We start from the raw sequence: 19,667 nt of genomic DNA, 5'->3' as shown, positions 1-19,667 counted from the left end.
GATACTGGATATGGTCAACCAAAATGTACAGGAGACACTCAAGAAATTCCAAGACAATAAAAATAGAGAATTTGAAAAAGCAAAAGAAGAAATAAAGGAAACCATAGAAGCACTGTATAAACACCAAAGTGAAACAGAGAACACGATGAATAAATGGATAAATGAACTCAGGACAAAAATAGGCAACATTAAAGAGGAAACCACCCAGGATATGGGAAACCTCAGAAAAAAGAATGAAACAGAACTGCAAAACAAAACGGAAGGCCAATCCAGCAGAATAGAACAAACAGAAGACAGAATCTCAGAACTTGAAGATGAAATGGTAATTAAAGGAAAAATCGAAGAACTATTAATTAAACAACTCAAGACCTGTGAAAAGAAAATGCAAGAACTCACCGACTCCATCAAAAGACCAAACTTGAGAATCATGGGCATCAAAGAAGGAGAAGAGGTGCAAGCGAAGGGAATGTGTAATATATTCAACAAAATAATAACGGAAAATTTCCCAAATCTAGAGAAAGATAGTCCCATACAGATGCAAGAGGCCTCCAGGACACCAAACAGACCAGATCAAAATAGAACTACCCCATGACATATCATCATTAAAACAACAAGTTCAGAAACTAAGGAAAGAATATTGAAGGCTGTAAAAGAGAAAAAACAAGTAACATACAAAGGTAAACACATCAAAATCACAGCAGACTTCTCAATAGAAACATTAAAAGCAAGAAGAGCATGGGTGAGATCTTCCGGGCACTGAATGAAAATAACTTCAACACCAGGATACTCTACCCAGCAAAACTATCATTCAAAATAGATGGAGCAATAAAAGTCTTCCACGATAAGCAGAAACTAAAACAATATGTGACCACAAAGCCACTACTACAAAAGATTCTGCAAGGGATTCTGCACACAGAAAGTGAAACCCAACTTAACCATGAAAAGACAGGCAGCACCAAACCACAGGAAAAGAAAAAGCAAGACAATAGAGAGTAACCTCAACTTAGGTACACACAATCAAACCTTCAAACAACTAAGACAACTAAATGACAGGAATCACCACATACCTATCAGTACTAATGCTTAATGTTAACGGACTTAATTCACCCATCAAAAGGCACCGCTTGACGAAATGGATTAAAAAGGAAGATCCAACAATTTGTTGCTTATAGGAGACCCATCTCACTGACAGAAATAAGCATAGGCTTAGGATGAAAGGCTGGAAGAAGATTTACCAAGCCAATGCCCCCCAAAACAGGCAGGAGTAGCAATACTTATCTCTGACAAAGTAGTCTTCAAACCTACAATGATCAAATGAGATAAAGAAGGACATTCCATACTAATAAAAGGGGAAATAGACCAAAAGGAAATCATAATTATCAACCTGTATGCACCCAATGTCAACGCACCCAATTTCATGAAACATACCCTGAAAGACCTAAAAGCATATATAAACGCCAACACAGTGGTTGTGGGAGACTTTAACACCCCATTAGCATCAATAGATAGGTCATCCAAACAAAAAATCAATAAAGAAATCCAAGATCTAAAATATGCAATAGATCAAATGGACCTAATTGATGTCTACAGAACATTTCATCCAACCTCTACACAATATACACTCTTCTCAGCAGCCCATGGAACCTTCTCCAAAATAGATCATATCCTAGGGCACAAAGCAAGTCTCAGCAAATACAAGAAAATAGAAATTATACCGTGCATACTATCTGATCACAATGCAGTAAAAGTAGAACTCAACAACAAAAGTAAAGACAAAAAACATGCAAACAGCTGGAAACTAAATAACTCACTACTTAATGATCAATGTATCATCGATGAAATAAAAGAGGAAATTAAAAAGTTCCTGGAAGTCAATGAAAATGAAAACACAACATACCGGAACCTATGGGACACAGCTAAGGCAGTCCTGAGAGGAAAGTTTATAGCCATGAGTGCATATATTAAAAAGACTGAAAGTTCCCAAATCGATGACCTAATGATACATCACAAACTCCTAGAAAAACAAGAACAAGCAAATCCCAAAACAAATAGAAGGAGAGAAATAATAAAAATAAGAGCTGAAATCAATGAAATAGAAACCAAAAAAACCATACAAAGAATTAATGAAACAAAAAATTGATTCTTTGAAAAAAATAAACAAGATCGATAGACCCCTGGCAAACCTGACTAAAATGAGGAGAGAAAAAACCCAAATTAGTAGAATCAGGAATGCAAAAGGGGAGATAACAACAAACACCATGGAAGTCCAGGAAATCATCAGAGACTACTTTGAGAACCTATATTCAAATAAATTTGAAAATCTAAAAGAAATGGACAGATTTCTAGATACATATGATCATCCAAAACTGAACCAAGAGGAAATTAATCACCTGAATAGATCTATAACACAAAATGAAATTGAAGCAGCAATCAAGAGTCTCCTCAAAAAGAAAAGTCCAGGACCTGATGGATTCGCTGCTGAATTCTATCAGACCTTTAAAGAAGAACTGATACCAACCCTCCTTAAACTGTTCCATGAAATAGAAAGGGAAGGAAAACTGCCGAACACATTTTATGAAGCCAGTATTACACTTATCCCAAAACCAGGCAAAGACACCTCCAAAAAGGAGAACTATAGGCCAATCTCCTTAATGAACATTGATGCAAAAATCCTCAACAAAATAATGACAAACCGAATTCAACAACACATCAAAAAGATTATTCACCACGACCAAGTAGGCTTCATCCCAGGGATGCAGGGGTGGTTCAACATATGAAAATCAATAAACATAATAAACCACATTAACAGAAGCAAAGACAAAAACCACTTGATCATCTCAATAGATGCAGAAAAAGCCTTTGATAAGATCCAACACCATTTCATGATAAAAGCTCTAAGAAAACTAGAAATAGAAGGAAAGTAACTCACATTATAAAAACTATATATGACAAACCTACAGCCAGCATTAGACTTAATGGAGAAAAACTGAAACCATTCCCTCTAAAATCAGGAACCAGACAAGGATGCCCACTATCTCCACTCCTATTCAACATAGTACTGGAATTCCTAGCCAGAGCAATTAGGCAAGAAGAAGGAATAAAAGGAATACAAATAGGTAAAGAAACTGTCAAAATATCCCTATTTGCAGATGACATGATCCTATACCTTAAAGACCCAAAAAACTCTACTCAGAAGCTTCTAGACATCATCAATAGCTACAGCAAGGTAGCAGGATATAAAATCAACATAGAAAAATCATTAGCATTTCTATACACTAATAATGAACAAACTTAGAAAGAATATATGAAAACAATTCCATTTACAACATCCTCAAAAAAAATCAAATACCTAGGTGTAAACCTAACAAAAGATGTGAAAGACCTCTACAAGGAAAACTATACACTTCTGAAGAAAGAGATTGAGGAAGACTATAGAAAGTGGAGAGATCTCCCATGCTCATGGATTGGTAGAATCAACATAGTAAAAATGTCTATATTCCCAAAAGTAATCCACATGTTTAATACAATTCCCATCAAAATGCCAATGACATTCATTAAAGAGATTGAAAAATCTACTGTTAAATTTATATGGAATCACAAGAGGCCACGAATAGCCAAGGCAATACTCAGTCAAAAGAACAATGCTGGAGGTATCACGACACCTGACTTCAAACTATATTACAAAGCAATAATGATAAAAACAGCATGGTACTGGCACAAAAACAGACATGAAGACCAGTGGAACAGAATAGAGGACCCAGATATGAAGCCACACAACTATAACCAACTTGTCTTTGACAAAGGAGCTAAAAATATATGATGGAGAAACAGCAGCCTCTTCAATAAAAACTGGGGAAAACTGGTTAGCAGTCTGCAAAAAACTGAAACTAGATTCATGTATATTAATTACCCTATACCAATATTAACTCAAAATGGATCAAGGATCTTAATATCAGACCACAAACTCTAAAGTTGATACAGGAAAGAGTAGGAAATACTCTGGAATTAGTAGGTATAGGTAAGAACTTTCTCAACGAAACCCCAGCAGCACAGCAACTAAGAGATAGCATAGATAAATGGGACCTCATAAAACTAAAAAGCTTCTGTTCATCAAAAGAAATGGTTTCTAAACTGAAGAGAACACCCACAGAGTGGGAGAAAATATTTGCCAGCTACACATCAGACAAAGGACTGATAACCAGAATATATAGGGAATTTAAAAAACTAAATTCTCCCAAAACTAATGAACCAATAAAGAAATGGGCACATGAACTAAACAGAACTTTCTCAAAAGAAGAAATTCAAATGGCCAAAAAACACATGAAAAAATGCTCACCATCTCTAGCAATAAAGGAAATGCAAATTAAAACCACACTAAGATTCCACCTCACCCCTGTTAGAACAGCCATCATTAGCCACCCCACCAATAACAGGTGTTGGCGAGGATGCGGGGGAAAAAGGAACCCTCTTACACTGTTCGTGGGAATGTAAACTAGTACAACCACTCTGGAAAAAAATTTGGAGGCTACATAAAAAGCTAAACATTGAAATACCATGTGATCCAGCAATACCACTCTTGGGGATATACCCAAGAGAATGTGACACAGGTTACTCCAGAGGCACCTACACACCCATGTTTATTGCGGCACTATTCACAATAGCCAAGTTATGGAAACAGCCAAGATGCCCCACCACTGATGAATGGATTAAGAAAATGTGGTATCTATACACAATGGAATGCTATGCAGCCATGAAGAAGAAGGAAATGTTATCATTTGCAGGTACATGGATGGAATTGGAGAACATCATTCTGAGTAATGTCCCTCATATGGGGACATTAGATCAAGGGCAAACACAACAATGGGACTGGACTTTGAGCACATGATAAAAACGAGAGCACACAAGGGAGGGATGAGGATAAGTAAGACACCTAAAATATTAGCTAGCATTTGTTGCCCTTAATGCAGAGAAACTAATGCAGATACCTTAAAAGCAACTGAGGCCAATAGGAAAAGGGGACCAGGAGCTAGAGAAAAGGTGAGATCAAAAAGAATTAACCTAGAAGGTAACACCCACGCACAGGAAATTAATGTGAGTCAACTCCCTGTATAGCTATCCTTATCTCAACCAGCAAAAACCCTTGTTCCTTCTATTATTGCTTATACTCTCTCTTCAACAAAATTAGAGATAAGGGCAAAATAGTTTCTGTTGGGTATTGAGGGGGTGGGGGGGCAGGGAGGGGGTGGAGTGGGTGGTAAGGGAGAGGGTGGGGGCAGGGGGTAGAAATGACCCAAGCCTTTTATGCACATATGAATAATAAAACAATAAAAAAAAGCAATACAGCATTGATTCAATAACCCTTTGAATTTTACATCTATGTCAACAATATCTGTAGATGTACAATAATCAACTTTCATAAATTTATAGGGATAGTGTTTTGTGGTATAGGCACAGGAAAGATAAATATCTATAAAAGATAGTCTTAAAATTCCCATTACTGTTTCATTTCTAACATTAAATTCATTTCTCTAACAGCAAACGGCAGCCTAACATGTTTCCAATACATGTTTGGATATCTGTCTTTAATTAAGATGTGTCAACTTCTCATTAGCATACTTTCTAATGGGATAGCTCTGTCAGTCATTACTCATGGTTTATGTAAATAAACCTAAGTGGTTATTTGGAGCCATCATCAATAAGGAGAGGAAATTCTTCTTGAGGCTTTCACTTTTCACTCCATTGTCTTACTAGTTTTACTCTACTTTCTCCGTCCTATTATGATATTTTGTTTCAAAGGGGACATTATATTACCAGGCTCCATATTGGAGAAATCAGGCATGCAACAAGAATGAAACAGGTAACTTAGAGAATTTGCTTATGAGTCTTTAATGTGGTTAAATTTTGTATTGAACTTTATAAAGACTGTGAAGAGTCTCATACTATATTTTGCAGAATTTTTAAAGGGAAAATATTCTATGTGATCTTTGTTATTAGCCACTAAGGAAAAAAGGCAAGATCAACAAACTATCCAGAGTACAATTGTATTTGGCCAAAGAGGTCAGATTGATAGACTGGTTTGTTCCATATTTGTTTCCACTGAATTCTGTATTAGATTTTCAGTTCAGGTGGTACTAGATATTCACTGTAGTCATAAAAATAATGAATCTCAATAAAACATTCAGACTATATGACTTTTTTGTAATAAAATGTTTTAATATGCTCTGCAAGAGAAATAAATTACAAAACCACGTATGTACATCACACTGTGTTTGAGCAGCTGCACAGTATCGTTCATTACATTTCAATAAATAATTGGGGGCTGTTTACAAAGAGGGTTTTATTTGTGGAACAGCTCATCTTAAATCCTAGTTTTTTAATAGTATTAATAACAGTTAATCCTTATCAAGTGCTTATTTCTTTCCAAGCACTTCACAGGTATTAATTCAGTTTATTGTCACGATAAACCTATGAGGTGGACAGTGTTATTCTACTGACTTTATAAATGAGAAAATTGTGGCAAAGGGAAGTTACATAACTTATTGTAGGTCTCTAAGCTAGAAAGAAGTCAAGGTAGAATTTAAAGCTGAGCGATGGCACGTCAGGACCAACGCCCTCAGTCAGTAGGCAATACTGTCTGTTTAGGAGCTGTCTGTTTAGGGTACTCCCAGTTCTTTTTTTGTCTTGCAGTTGTTGTTAAAAGCAATAGGAAAAGATTTCTTTTCTGTGTAAGAAGAAAGAACGTCCAGTTCATCCAGCAATGATTTTAAATCACTAAATGTAAGATCAAAAGAAGAGAGGCTAGAACACACCCATACTTTAATGGAAGGTTCTATTTGATTCACTGAAAGCCTGTTCATAATGGAGACCATAAACCTTGAGTCATTATTGAGGGATTGCTTCTGTACAAACAGAGTTAATAATTGGTAAGTCTGTATAACTGTGCAACTGTGCTCATTGCTTCTCAAACTTCGGTACTCATATTGTGGTTTGTGGCATTTCCCAGGGACTATGAATATCTTTGAAAAAAATATTTTCAGTTTAAAATTCTTAGATAAAAATTATTTAGCTTGTAATCAAAGTATTTTACATTAAAGCAAAATGTTTTCTAAATTAAAGCAAAATGTTTTCCAGGCTTTTGTGAGAAAATACAAGATTTTGTGTTTTATGCTTGGGCAAAAAGCTTAATGTTCTACCCCAGATCTTAGGAGAACTTCATTTTCCAAGACCTAAGGGAATGGGGGTAGAAACATTCGTGAAATAATGGTCTAGCCTCTAACCACTTCTAATTAATTATCTGCATAATTAATTAATTTGGCACTACTGAGGTTTGAACTCAGGGCCTTTGCTTGCTAGGCATGTGCTCTACCACTTTAACCATGACTCCATCTCTTTTTGCTTTTAGTTATTTTTTGGATAGGGTCTTAGGTTTTTGCTTGGAACTGGCCTTGGTTCACAATACTCCTATCTATAACCGCCCTCGTAGCTAGTATTATAGACATGATCTATCATGGTAGCTTGTTTGGTTAAAATGATGGGGAGGGGGGATGTCTTACTAATATTTTGCCCAGAGTAGCTTCAAGCCCCAATTCTCTCAATTTCTGCCTTCTGAGTAAGTGGAATTTAGCAGAGGCTAAACCACTTCTGATCTGCAAAGTTAAACACAAAAAGAAAAACAAAGGAAAAAAAGAAAAAGAGAAGGCAAAACCACGAACAATGGCAAGCATTTTGTTCCTGAACAGTAACTTCATAGGCAACGAAAAAATATAAAGATGGTCAATAGTAAACAGTATGTTTAAGTCAGGCCTGCTCTTCACATAGAACATGAGTGTAGAATGTGGAATGCAGCTCAAGGTAAAGCTCAGATTCCTACACTCCTGCTCTTCCACTGTTGCTCCTACCCCCAGGTCCAGCTGTCATATTTCTTCCTTCCTTTCTTTAGTGGCCTAGCTACTTCTCCTCACAGTCGCCAGAGTTGTTTTTTAAAACATAAGTCAGATAATTTAATTTTCCTTGTAAGTACTCTTTAGTGGATTCTCAATGCATTTAAGATTAAACCTGCATTTCATCATTATCTATGAAGTCCTATTTCATCTAGCTCCTGCCTCCTCTCCAACCTAATTTTCTACATGCCCATGTTAGCCAACGTGGACGCATATATATTCCTGGAACTCACTACTTATTCCTATCTCAGTGACTTTGGCTTTGTTATTTCCTTTCCTTGGTTCTTCCCTAACCTTTATATCACCACAGTTTTTTGTTAAATTCAGATCTCAATTCAAATGGTATCTTCTCAGGGAGGTACTCACATGATATCCTATCACATGATCCTATTTTATTATTTATGTTTATGTTATTTATTGTTTATATAATTTCTTTGTTTGTTTTTTTGAGACAGGGTTTTGCTATGTCATGCAGGCTGGCCTAGAACTTGCTATGCAGCTTGGGCTGGTCTCAAACTCACAATCCCCCTACCACAGCCTCTCAAGTCCTATTTTACTTTCTTTATAGCATGAGCTATTTATTATCTCTGAACTTAACTCATTTATTTATACATTTCCTATTTAATATACTAAAATGTAATGTAATGTACTAAAATGTAAATTCTATGAGGGCAGGTATCTTATCCTGTTTATTCACGTTGTGATTTTGTTGCTAATAACCATGCTTGATACCTGGTAGAAACTGAATATTCATTGAATGAGTAAATGAATGAATCAATGCAGGAAAAAAGACAACTTGAATATACCTTACATGGTCCCATAATTTGGGAGCGAATAGAGTGGAGGTGGGCTGCAGCATGATGTGAACATATCTACTTAGTAAATAATGGAGTCAAGCGGGTGAGAATCAGTCACACTTTGAAGTTTACCTTGGAAATTTATGTGGATAAGATCTCACTTCAGACTTTACTTAGCTTATGCTTTTGATCAATCAAACTATGTGAAGGAAAATTATGTCAGAAAGACACCTGGGTATACTCAGCTTAAGGTTACTTGAGCTTGGTTTCTAATAAGTTGAAGTTTCTGTAAGTCTTATAGCTGTAATTTAGGTCTCTAGCTGTCATAATGACCCCTACTGCTTTCATAACTTGAAATATTAAGCATCCAAATATTGAAAGACTAGTTTTACTTTGTGTCCTCACTTTTAAATTTCATTTAATACAAATGATTTGTTTGGATATCCTAAGTATATTTCTCCTGATGGTAAGGAAATGAAGTTTGTACCTATTCTGAATAACAAGGAAGAAATGGTGGGGTATATATGAAATCCATAGTTGTAAGTAATATGTAAAAATGAATACTGTTTATAGGTGATCTTTGATTGACTAGAATTGTTTTGTAATTATTTTTTCCTCCCTCCAGATCATCCCTAAGATCCCTTAGAGATCCCTTAGAGATCATCCTCAGATCATCTCTAAGCATCAGCTTAGAGAAACAGGAAGAGTACTGGACTGGATGTTCAAAAATATTAGTTCAAAATCTGACTCTGATGCTTGTAAGTATGGGACTAAGGGAAGCTAAAAGATCATTCTGGGATATGGGTTCCTTTTCTATAAAGTGGAGGAAGACTGCACTGCATTTATTTATGGCCCTTCCAACTCTGAAAGTTTATAATCCCTGAACCAAAATTCATCTTGGCATCACTGGTATTCAAAACATGGAAACCAGTTATCTATATCAGAATGAATGCTGACTTATAGGGGACTCAGTAAAATTGTCTTCTATCAAGACAATTTTATCCAAGACTGTTTTTACTTGTGCTCCCTTTCTTTAAAGCAATGGAGAAACCTTTAAGTAATAAGAAAGAGATAAGTTAAGTCACGGTAGCATTATTGTAATCAAAGTCATTTAAAAATTCTTAGTGTATATTCATAACAAAACTGAATATATATCAGGGAAATAGAAAAGTACTTTTTACAATAGATTGAGTAAGATATGAGCATACAGAATAAAAGGGTTGCAATTTGGTGTGATTTTATAGGTTGCTGGGAAGTTCCCATTTCACAGAAATTTTCTCTATATTGGCCCTAGTTCCATCATTAGAGATTCATTCCTTGATTCATTGTTTTAGGAAAACATAAAGAAAGCCACAGACATAATCTACTATATGATTTTATGATAATAAATCCATATAGTGTTCTAAAAATGATAACCAATATTCATGCATATTATCATATTAAAGCCTTATAATTTCTTTTTTTTTTTTTCATTTTTTTTTTATTATTCATATGTGCATACAAGGCTTGGTTCATTTCTCCCCCCTGCCCCCACCCCCTCCCTTACCACCCACTCCACCCCCTCCCGCTCCCCCCCTCAATACCCAGCAGAAACTATTTTGTCCTTATCTCTAATTTTGTTGTAGAGAGAGTATAAGCAATAATAGGAAGGAACAAGGGTTTTTGCTGGTTGAGATAAGGATAGCTATACAGGGCATTGACTCACATTGATTTCCTGTGTGTGGGTGTTACCTTCTAGGTTAATTCTTTTTGATCTAACCTTTTCTCTAGTTCCTGGTCCCTTTTCCTATTGGCCTCAGTTGCTTTAAGGTATCTGCTTTAGTTTCTCTGCATTAAGGGCAACAAATGCTAGCTAGTTTTTTAGGTGTCTTACCTATCCTCACCCCTCCCTTGTGTGCTCTCGCTTTATCATGTGCTCATAGTCCAATCCCCTTGTTGTGTTTGCCCTTGATCTAATGTCCACATATGAGGGAGAACATACGATTTTTGGTCTTTTGAGCCAGGCTAACCTCACTCAGAATGATGTTCTCCAGTTCCATCCATTTACCAGCGAATGATAACATTTCGTTCTTCTTCATGGCTGCATAAAATTCCATTGTGTATAGATACCACATTTTCTTAATCCATTCGTCTGTGGTAGGGCATCTTGGCTGTTTCCATAACTTGGCTATTGTGAATAGTGCCGCAATAAACATGGATGTGCAGGTGCCTCTTGAGTAACAGTCTTTTGGGTATATCCCCAAGAGTGGAATTGCTGGATCAAATGGTAGATCGATGTCCAGCTTTTTAAGTAGCCTCCAAATTTTTTTCCAGAGTGGTTGTACTAGTCTACATTCCCACCAACAGTGTAAGAGGGTTCCTTTTTCCCCACATCCTCGCCAACACCTGTTGTTGGTGGTGTTGCTGATGATGGCTATTCTAACAGGGGTGAGGTGGAATCTTAGTGTGGTTTTAATTTGCATTTCCTTTATTGCTAGAGATGGTGAGCATTTTTTCATGTGTTTTCTGGCCATTTGAATTTCTTCTTTTGAGAAAGTTCTGTTTAGTTCACATGCCCATTTCTTTATTGGTTCATTAGTTTTGGGAGAATTTAGTTTTTTAAGTTCCCTGTATATTCTGGTTATCAGTCCTTTGTCTGATGTATAATTGGCAAATATTTTCTCCCACTCTGTGGGTGTTCTCTTCAGTTTAGAGACCATTTCTTTTGATGAACAGAAGCTTTTTAGTTTTATGAGGTCCCATTTATCTATGCTATCTCTTAGTTGCTGTGCTGCTGGGGTTTCGTTGAGAAAGTTCTTACCTATACCTACTAACTCCAGAGTATTTCCTACTCTTTCTCGTATCAACTTAAGAGTTTGGGGTCTGATATTAAGATCCTTGATCCATTTTGAGTTAATCTTGGTATAAAGCCTTATAATTTCTTTGGGAAATCAGAAGGTCCTTTATCCTAAATCCACAGATTAAAAAATCAAGACTTGCAGAGATTAAGTAACTTGCTCAGTCACATTGGTAGTACGGGGTAGGACTAGGATTACAAGCCCAGTCCTGATTATCCAACGTTTTTCTATAAGATAAGGGGTGGGGATGTGGGGATTCGACCTTTAAGGACAGAATGATTGGAACTCTTATATTGATTCTGCTATTTGGTGTTTGACTTGCAATAATTTCTTAACCTCTTTGAGTCCTTTTGTTATCTGCAAAAATCAAGACTAGGAGTATCATATACCCCTAGTGGTATCATACCACATCAATACAGGGTGACGATAGATATTAAGCAGCTAGTGCTAATTATCATAGTAGGGACCTTTTTGTTTTTACTCTTTTATGTGTTTTCGATCTTATATGTAGGTTCCATGTGAGAGAAAGAATAGAAATATAAAAATAACTTAAAGGTAAGTATAATTTTATTTTTATGAGTTATATTTCAAACTGTACCGTTTGCTTTTCTCTTATTTTATTTCAAATTCTTCTGTGAGTCTGTACAAACTAAATCCCTACTATAAATGTTCTTTCTGACCCCTTGATTCTGACCAATGCTTACAGTTTTTTAAGTTCAGACTCAAGAGTCATTCCTTCTTTAAACTTTTTTTAGATGCCATAGGCTCTTCCTGTGGCATTCGTGTAAAACTAAACCTCATTTGTAAGTTTCCTGAATACCTCCTATGGTGTTAGGGAACTCTGCTAACGCTACATTATTAGAGCATTTCACAGAAGCGATCAAGTTTTGTTTTGTTTCCGTTAGTAGTTCCCAGATGTTTTATCTAAGACCTTAGACATTTAAAAAGAATTAGGGCTAATGCAAGTTGCTAACATTTTATCTTCTAGAGCATATCTGCCATCGGCTACCATTATACTTCCATAAAAGAAAGGGCATCTTAATATCAGAATATAGAATCTCAACATTATGAAACAAAAAATTAGGCTTTGTGGAAAAACCTTACAGTAGGATGAGGTAAATACTCAGGAAACAGGCATTGGGGAACCCACTGGTTTAAGTATAGTTTTGCCTCAATTTAATAATTCTTGTGTGGTTTTTTTTTATATTTCCATGTATGCATATAATGTACTTCAATCATTTTTACCCCCTCTTAGATAGTATTTCTTTTTAGATTTTGCATTTCAAGTACAGTGTCCCCTGTCTAGTAGAAAATATTCAATTAAAATGAATGAGTGAGGCATTACATCTGTTTCTGAGCAAATTATCTCTTGGCCCCATGGTAATACAGATAGCAGGGAGCCTGTGAGAGAACACAGTAGTGGTGAGAGAGCTGAAAGAAGGGTATGCATGCATGTGAGTTCATATGATTTATTTCATAATTTGGCCGGGCACCAATCACTCAGAAAGTTTGCAGTTACTAGTAAAACTGCACTTCAGGGAAAGAGAGGAGGAACCAGGGGCAGGAAGTAAGATATTGAAGCATGTTCACTGTAGGTAGAAATTGACTGTCTGCCAGAGAGACCATCTGTAAGAACATTCCATTTGACATCAGAAGCAGATTAGTAATGATACTAAGTATAGGTACTGAAAACGGATAACATTCATTGAGTTCTTATTATGTGACAGCCACTGTTCTAAGTTCTTTGCATTCATTATCTCATTTGATCATTTCCACAACCTGTTGAGATAGATTCAATCATTATTCCTTTGCACAGATGAGGAAACCAAAGCCCAGGTGACAGAGGTAAGTCTCAACGCTGGTCTACTTGCCTTTAGAGCTTGCCCATGCCCTCAGATCCCTTTCTACCTTCACATTTATGTGATAAGCAGAGCTTTATATGACCTGATTTTCATTTTGAAATTAAGGAGAACATTAAACTGTTTCTTCTTCATTAGAATTTAACATCTGTCAAGGAATTCAATTTCTTTTACTTGAGAGTTTGTGACCACAAGCTATTTCTTTAACCTTTTTTTGAGCTTTAATTTCTACATCTCAAAAATGGGGATGAAAGTCTCTCTCTGTTTTGGGGAGGATTACATCTGTAGTGCACGTAAATCTATGGTATATATAAAATAACTAGTAAAGAGGCTTTAATAAATATTCATTTATTATGGATGCTGTAGGATAAAATGGCATTTTCTAAGTAAATGCACATCAAATAGTAGCAATAGAGTAAGAGCAAAAGGTCATTGCTCTGGTAGATAAAGGTGCCTATACTTACCTAATTCCTTACAGAGGACTGCCTTTGCTGTAGTCCTTATTTTAATTAAGAACATAGAGATCAAACATTTCAGCATAGGAAGAAATTTATATTTGACTTATACCACAGATGCACATTTCCAGCTTCCAAACATTCCATTCCTTGGCTAAAGATATAACAAGCTACTTCAGCAAACCTGATATTGCAAAATGTGTGAAAAATGCTTAATCATTTAAAAAGATACACCAAAGAATGAAAAGGACAAAGAATGCATGCATGTCCCAGCAGTCAATCTCCTCTACTTTTTAAAAGGCTGATAAATGACTTCAATTATACAGGTGTGATATAAAAACCAAAATAATTCATCCCTTTCATTTTTACACAGAAAACATACAGAAATAAAGTATGCATCTATAGTTATTCTTATTTTTGGTAAAGTATTATGCACGGAGAAAATCAAATTGCAGAGCGATGTGTAAAATATGAACTTGTTTTGCCATGTTGGTGTCAAGCCCCACCTGTATCTGAGTATGCATCTGTCTGTGTTTGTATGAGCATGGAGAACATATGAACAGTTCATCACAGGCTGCCATACTGAGTGTACCTCAAGATAGGTCACACTGGAGGGAGTTTGAGGGAAATTGTAGTTTTTTCCTCACCTTTGCATCCCATCACCCAATGTAAGAAGCATATATTAGTTTGGAATAAAAACATTGAACAATATGAAGAAAATGTACATTCCTTATTATTCAGCTATCATTTGTTCATTAATTTATTCATCATTCAATATTTATTGGGTCTTTATGGATGAAAATTTAAATAAATTCAGGTGGTTTTCTTCCTGAACTGTCAGACCCAACTTTTTTCAGAGGAACACTGACATATTTGGCTTCACTTACAAGGTTAGTAATGCAGTTTTATACTTTTAGAATCTGGCTCTGTTCCCCTTTGGAATAAATGGTGTATTAATTTCAAACCATTTGAAGTTAACTTCACTCCTTTCCTTTCTACCTAAAGTTACTGCACAGAGAAAGAGGTGATTTGCTCAAATATTGAAACATAGGTGGCTGTTTGTGGCAAGAACATGAGTCAGAAGAGCAGTTTCACTTCTGACCTCAATTAACCAGATACTGGTAATATTTGTATGTACTTCCTTCCTTATGAACAACAGCACTAACTTCTCTCATCAAGTGATAATACCCATCTTACAGAATGGCTACAATGGTCAAATGGGATCAGACATGAAGAGTCTTAACAAATCACAATGGCGGATAAGTGTGTATTTCTATTTCTCCAAAGAATTTGTGACTTTGCTTCCAAATAGAGGATGTTAGCACATGTTTGCAAGTATTTGCAGATTTCCAGTTGAGGCAGAACTATACTAAGTTTGAATGGCTCAAAGAAGCTTTAGTTAGTTCCCAAAGCAACTGCTGACAGTTAGGCAAACGTGATTTTTTTTTTCCTGGTAGTGACAACAAACCCAGTTAACAATCAGGCATATCTAACCTGGTGTAGTCATCTTCAACCAGCATGTGCTTTGGGATTGGCGAGTACCTTCCTGGAGAGATGGGCGGCAGGGAGGTTTTGTATTCTAAAGTGCCATTGTTGCCAGATAGTAGGTGGTTTTCCATTGGTGGAGAGTAAGCTGAGGGATTGGAAAAAGAAAAAGAAATAAAATGAAACCTGTTATGTGGGTGATTCAATGTGCCTTGCTGTACTCTAAAGAATATACTAAAAATGCAGTCTTTGCTACATGACAAAGATTTTCTTGTCCTCCAAGAGGGAGAAGTTGCTGTTTTTTTTGCATTTAGGATATACAAGTGCACAGTAACCTTTGGAATTGGAAAGATGTAATAACAGCTATATTTGTAACCCCAACATACATGCTTTCAGAATGAGGATTGATTTTCTATTGAAATGAAAATGGTAGCTTTCCAATTGTGGGGCTCTCATTATTTTCACATAATTACTATCCAATCATCAAAAAGCTCCTACAGAATAAATTCTTACATAAGATTTTTACCCTAAATGCACTATACTCTGACCTTTCTTTTCCATTCCTCTTCCTAACTCACTTCCATTTTGAGCAACTGATGACATCTCCTGACTAGGGATCCTGCTCCTCAGTCTCTCCTCAGATCCAACTTGTATATTGAGATGAAGTTAACCATCCTTAAATCCAGGTCTAACCATGCTTAAATGGTTCCCTTGCTTAATGTTCTACATTGCCACTATTGTACTGGATATAGTATAAACTGTCCTCTTTGTTATTCTTATAAACTTGATCCATTTCAATACCTCTCTATCACATATCCTGCTATTCTCAAACAAAGTGTGTGCTTCTGATATTTTCACCTTTTCCATTTTATCAAGTATCTACAATTTATGTCTCCTCTTCTAGCTCATATGCAGACATCTCATCAGTCTTCAGACATAATTCAGATGGTACCTCTGCATAAAGGTTTTTCTGATCTTCCAAAGACAGATTACATATCGCCCTCCCAAAGGGACATTTATTTCTACTTCTCTTCTAGCAAATACACCCCTCTTAATCTACCAATTATTTCTATATTAATATACCTGAATTAACTTCCTACTAGCAAGCTCCTTCAAGGCCATGATTATATTTCCTCTGCATCCCACTTATTATCTTACAAAGTATCTCACACATGGTTAGTTGCTTAATACATACTTCTCAAACTGATTAGAAAGTTTTGTTTTCCATCTTTTTTTATTTGCCATTGACCTTACATGCCTTACACAAAGTGGCTTATAAACTCTCAAGGCTAATTTTTCTAAATTCATCTAGTTTGAAAAATGGAAAGTTAAACTCTTTCCTATTCTAAGATAAGTCTTTAGTCAGCTTACTTCTTTCTTTAAAAAAAGACTTTTTTGTGGGGGGGACAAGACATTTTAGAATCATTAAGAAAAGAAATAGCTAAGGAAATGGGGCAGGTAATGAAATTATTTAACCCTTAAATTTCTCTCAGGAGAAACATATGAATCTAAGAAATATTAAATAACTTATGACCATAGTACTAACTAATGGCAGGTCTTGAACACATTCTGAGTTGTGAGACTCACAACTGGACTCCCAAGGCTTCATAATGAGCAAGCATACTTATGTCAACAAAACTAGCCATTTAATTTTCATCTCAAAGTGAACTTCTTCTAAATCCACTTCCCAATAACAGAACCTTAGGTTCTTGTTGATTTACTAAGAAGAGGAGAAAACATGGCTCTCATGTAGCAGTGAATTTTGTGAGATCCCAGCATGCAACTCATGTTGTTTGTTGCCCTAGAACTCCCTCCTCAACCTACTTCTACTATCCATGACTGATTATTTTCTCTTGCTTCCCTACAATATAACAATTTTGGGTAAAGGTAAGTGTTCTGATGATGATGGAGGATCATGACTTCACCATTCAAGCGCAGGTGCTCCTTCCTCAGGAAGAAGCACAGAGCTCTCTGGGTTATTTTGCCAGCTTCTCTCTTCCACTGTGCTGCTATTTAGATCCAAAGTAGAAAGAGACAAGACTCTGGTGTAAGATTTATTATGCTGTATGGGTTGAAAAATACTCTTTTGGAATGCATTCCCTCTGTACTATTATAATCACACTGCTCACAACATATGCCATTCAGCCTTTCCATAATGGGGGAGCAAATGGTGGAGTTGGCAAACTCATCAAGGTGGCCCACCTTCAAAACATTAGCTATGATCTGGTAAAGCAACATGGGAATGAAGTGCAGAATATTCTTTCTGAAGTACTTCCAGAAGCTAGATAAGAGTAAAGGTATGAGCAGAGGACTTTGAAAATGGTTCTCTTAAAGCCAATTTTGTGTACTTGGCATGCTATTCAAAGATGACACTGAGCATGGTACTTACAGTGAGTAATATCAGGTGGACCGTAAGGATCAGTCATATAAATGGTGGTGGGTTTGCCAACTTTTAGATAAACTACATCAGATGTGTTCTTCAATATTGCTACCGCCTCTTCATGTGTTACTTCTTCTAAACTGTAGTTGTTTACCTGAAAGGGCAAGCATCAATATTAGAGTTAAACTGATGAAATTGTAAGATATACTCAGGCAGGATGATACCTGGAATTATGATCTTTTAAAAAGATTAAATTGCAATGGTAAGTTTGGTATTTACATCACACTTTGACAGAACAGATGGATTAAGCATTAGCCAAAGCAGATAAGGTACAGTCCTGATGCTAAAAAACAAAATTGCCTCTACCTTTCTCTGTGAGCAAGTGACTTATTATAATGGAAATCAGAATAGTATTTGCAGAAAAATAAGGGGCCAAATGTTTTCTCTTAATCTGCTAAATTTTTGTGATTAAAAAGTAATACATGTTAACTGAAGAAAAAACAAAACAAAGCAAAAAGAAAAAGAAAAAGAAAGTCATCCATAATCCCTACTTGGATTATTTCTTTAAGCAATTTTAGCCATTTTATGCACATTATTTTGGAGCCTGTTTAAACGTGCAGTGATAATATTAATGCAATTCAACAGCATGACTTTTATTTTTCAGAAAGCATTGTGTTGCTTGGCTATAACATCGATTTAACTAATTTCTTTCTAGTACATGTTTTATTTGCTTCTAATTTGTTGCTACTATAAATAATATTGCAAGAAATATGTTTTTTATATTTGTATACAACTTTAATAATTTCTTTTGGATAAGTCATACACATGGAATTGCTAGACCAAGTGGTGTGAACATTATTATGTTTTTTATATCAATTCTGAAAGTGCCTTTTGAAAGATGAACCAGTTTACTCTCAGACCACCACTAAGTGAGACCTCCTGTTTCCCTATTGCTCCCCAAACCTGGGATTTTTCTCATATTAAACATATTCTATCAAAATGAAATTTAATATGAGTCCTTTTTTTTAGGTGTGGGAGACTGAACTCAGGACCTAGCACGTACTAGGCAAGAACTCTATCAGTTAGCTACATTCCCAGACATAAAAATATTTTAAGGAAAGCATGCTAATGTTGGAATATAGGCTTTGCAGATGAGCAAGTTCAAGTGCACCCTATTGCCATCAGCATCTAACAATGCCCTTTTGTTAATTGTACAGAGAAATCTGTGATATAGTGTAATTCTTATTTCATGGCCATGACATTAAAGTAGCTCTTCCCAGTAAATTTCTGGTTTTAATCTAATGTCTTTAGAAAGATAGTCTTTGAAGAAATGAGAATAAATATTCATAAATATTAAAAATATTTGGCTATTGTCTATCTATGGAGTGATTATTTAGTGACTTTCTGTTGAAGTAATATAGAATTAAAATAAATGTGCATAGAACGTTGGAATGCATCACTTCAGAACAGTAGTACCCTTTTATCTGAAGGGGAAATGGTCCAGGATCCCCAGTGGATGCCTAAAATTGCAAATAGCATTGAATCCTATGCATATTATGCTTTTCCTATACATACACACTATGACAAAATTTAATTATAAACTAATCATAGTAAAAGGTCAATAACTAATAATAGAAGGGAATAATTGTAAGAATGTACTACAATAAAATGCCAGCGTTTCTATCTTTGTATCTCAAGGCATTGAGTAAAATCAGGGCTACTTGAACACAACCACTGTGACAGCATGATCATCAGTCTGATACCTGAGATGTGAAACAAGTGATTAACAAGTAGATTGCATGTACTGTATGAATATGCTGCACAAAAGAATGATTCCTATCCTGAGCCAGATGGAGCAGGATGGTGTGAGATTTCACCAACTATTGAGAATGGTGTGCAATTTAAAACTTATGA

The 19,667-nt window shown here is 35.8% G+C and overlaps 1 protein-coding gene across 19 annotated transcripts in view; it reads right to left on the bottom strand.

Moving 5' to 3' along the window:
- Dlg2 (discs large MAGUK scaffold protein 2) overlaps positions 1 to 19,667 on the bottom strand; it is a 2,025,432-nt gene that overhangs the window by 454,927 nt on the left and 1,550,838 nt on the right. For all 19 annotated transcript variants that reach the window (XM_074081674.1, XM_074081712.1, XM_074081675.1 and 16 more), the window contains 2 exons: positions 17,763 to 17,907; positions 15,383 to 15,521 (listed from right to left, as the gene is read on the bottom strand). In XM_074081674.1, coding sequence (XP_073937775.1) covers positions 15,383 to 15,521; positions 17,763 to 17,907 — 284 coding nt within the window. The remainder of the gene's footprint in view (positions 1 to 15,382; positions 15,522 to 17,762; positions 17,908 to 19,667) is intronic.

Source organism: Castor canadensis, chromosome 1, assembly GCF_047511655.1.
Source record: "Castor canadensis chromosome 1, mCasCan1.hap1v2, whole genome shotgun sequence".
Lineage (NCBI taxonomy): Eukaryota > Metazoa > Chordata > Mammalia > Rodentia > Castoridae > Castor > Castor canadensis.
Note: the sequence above shows the minus strand (reverse complement) of the source record. Positions and strands in the feature narration are given on the sequence as shown.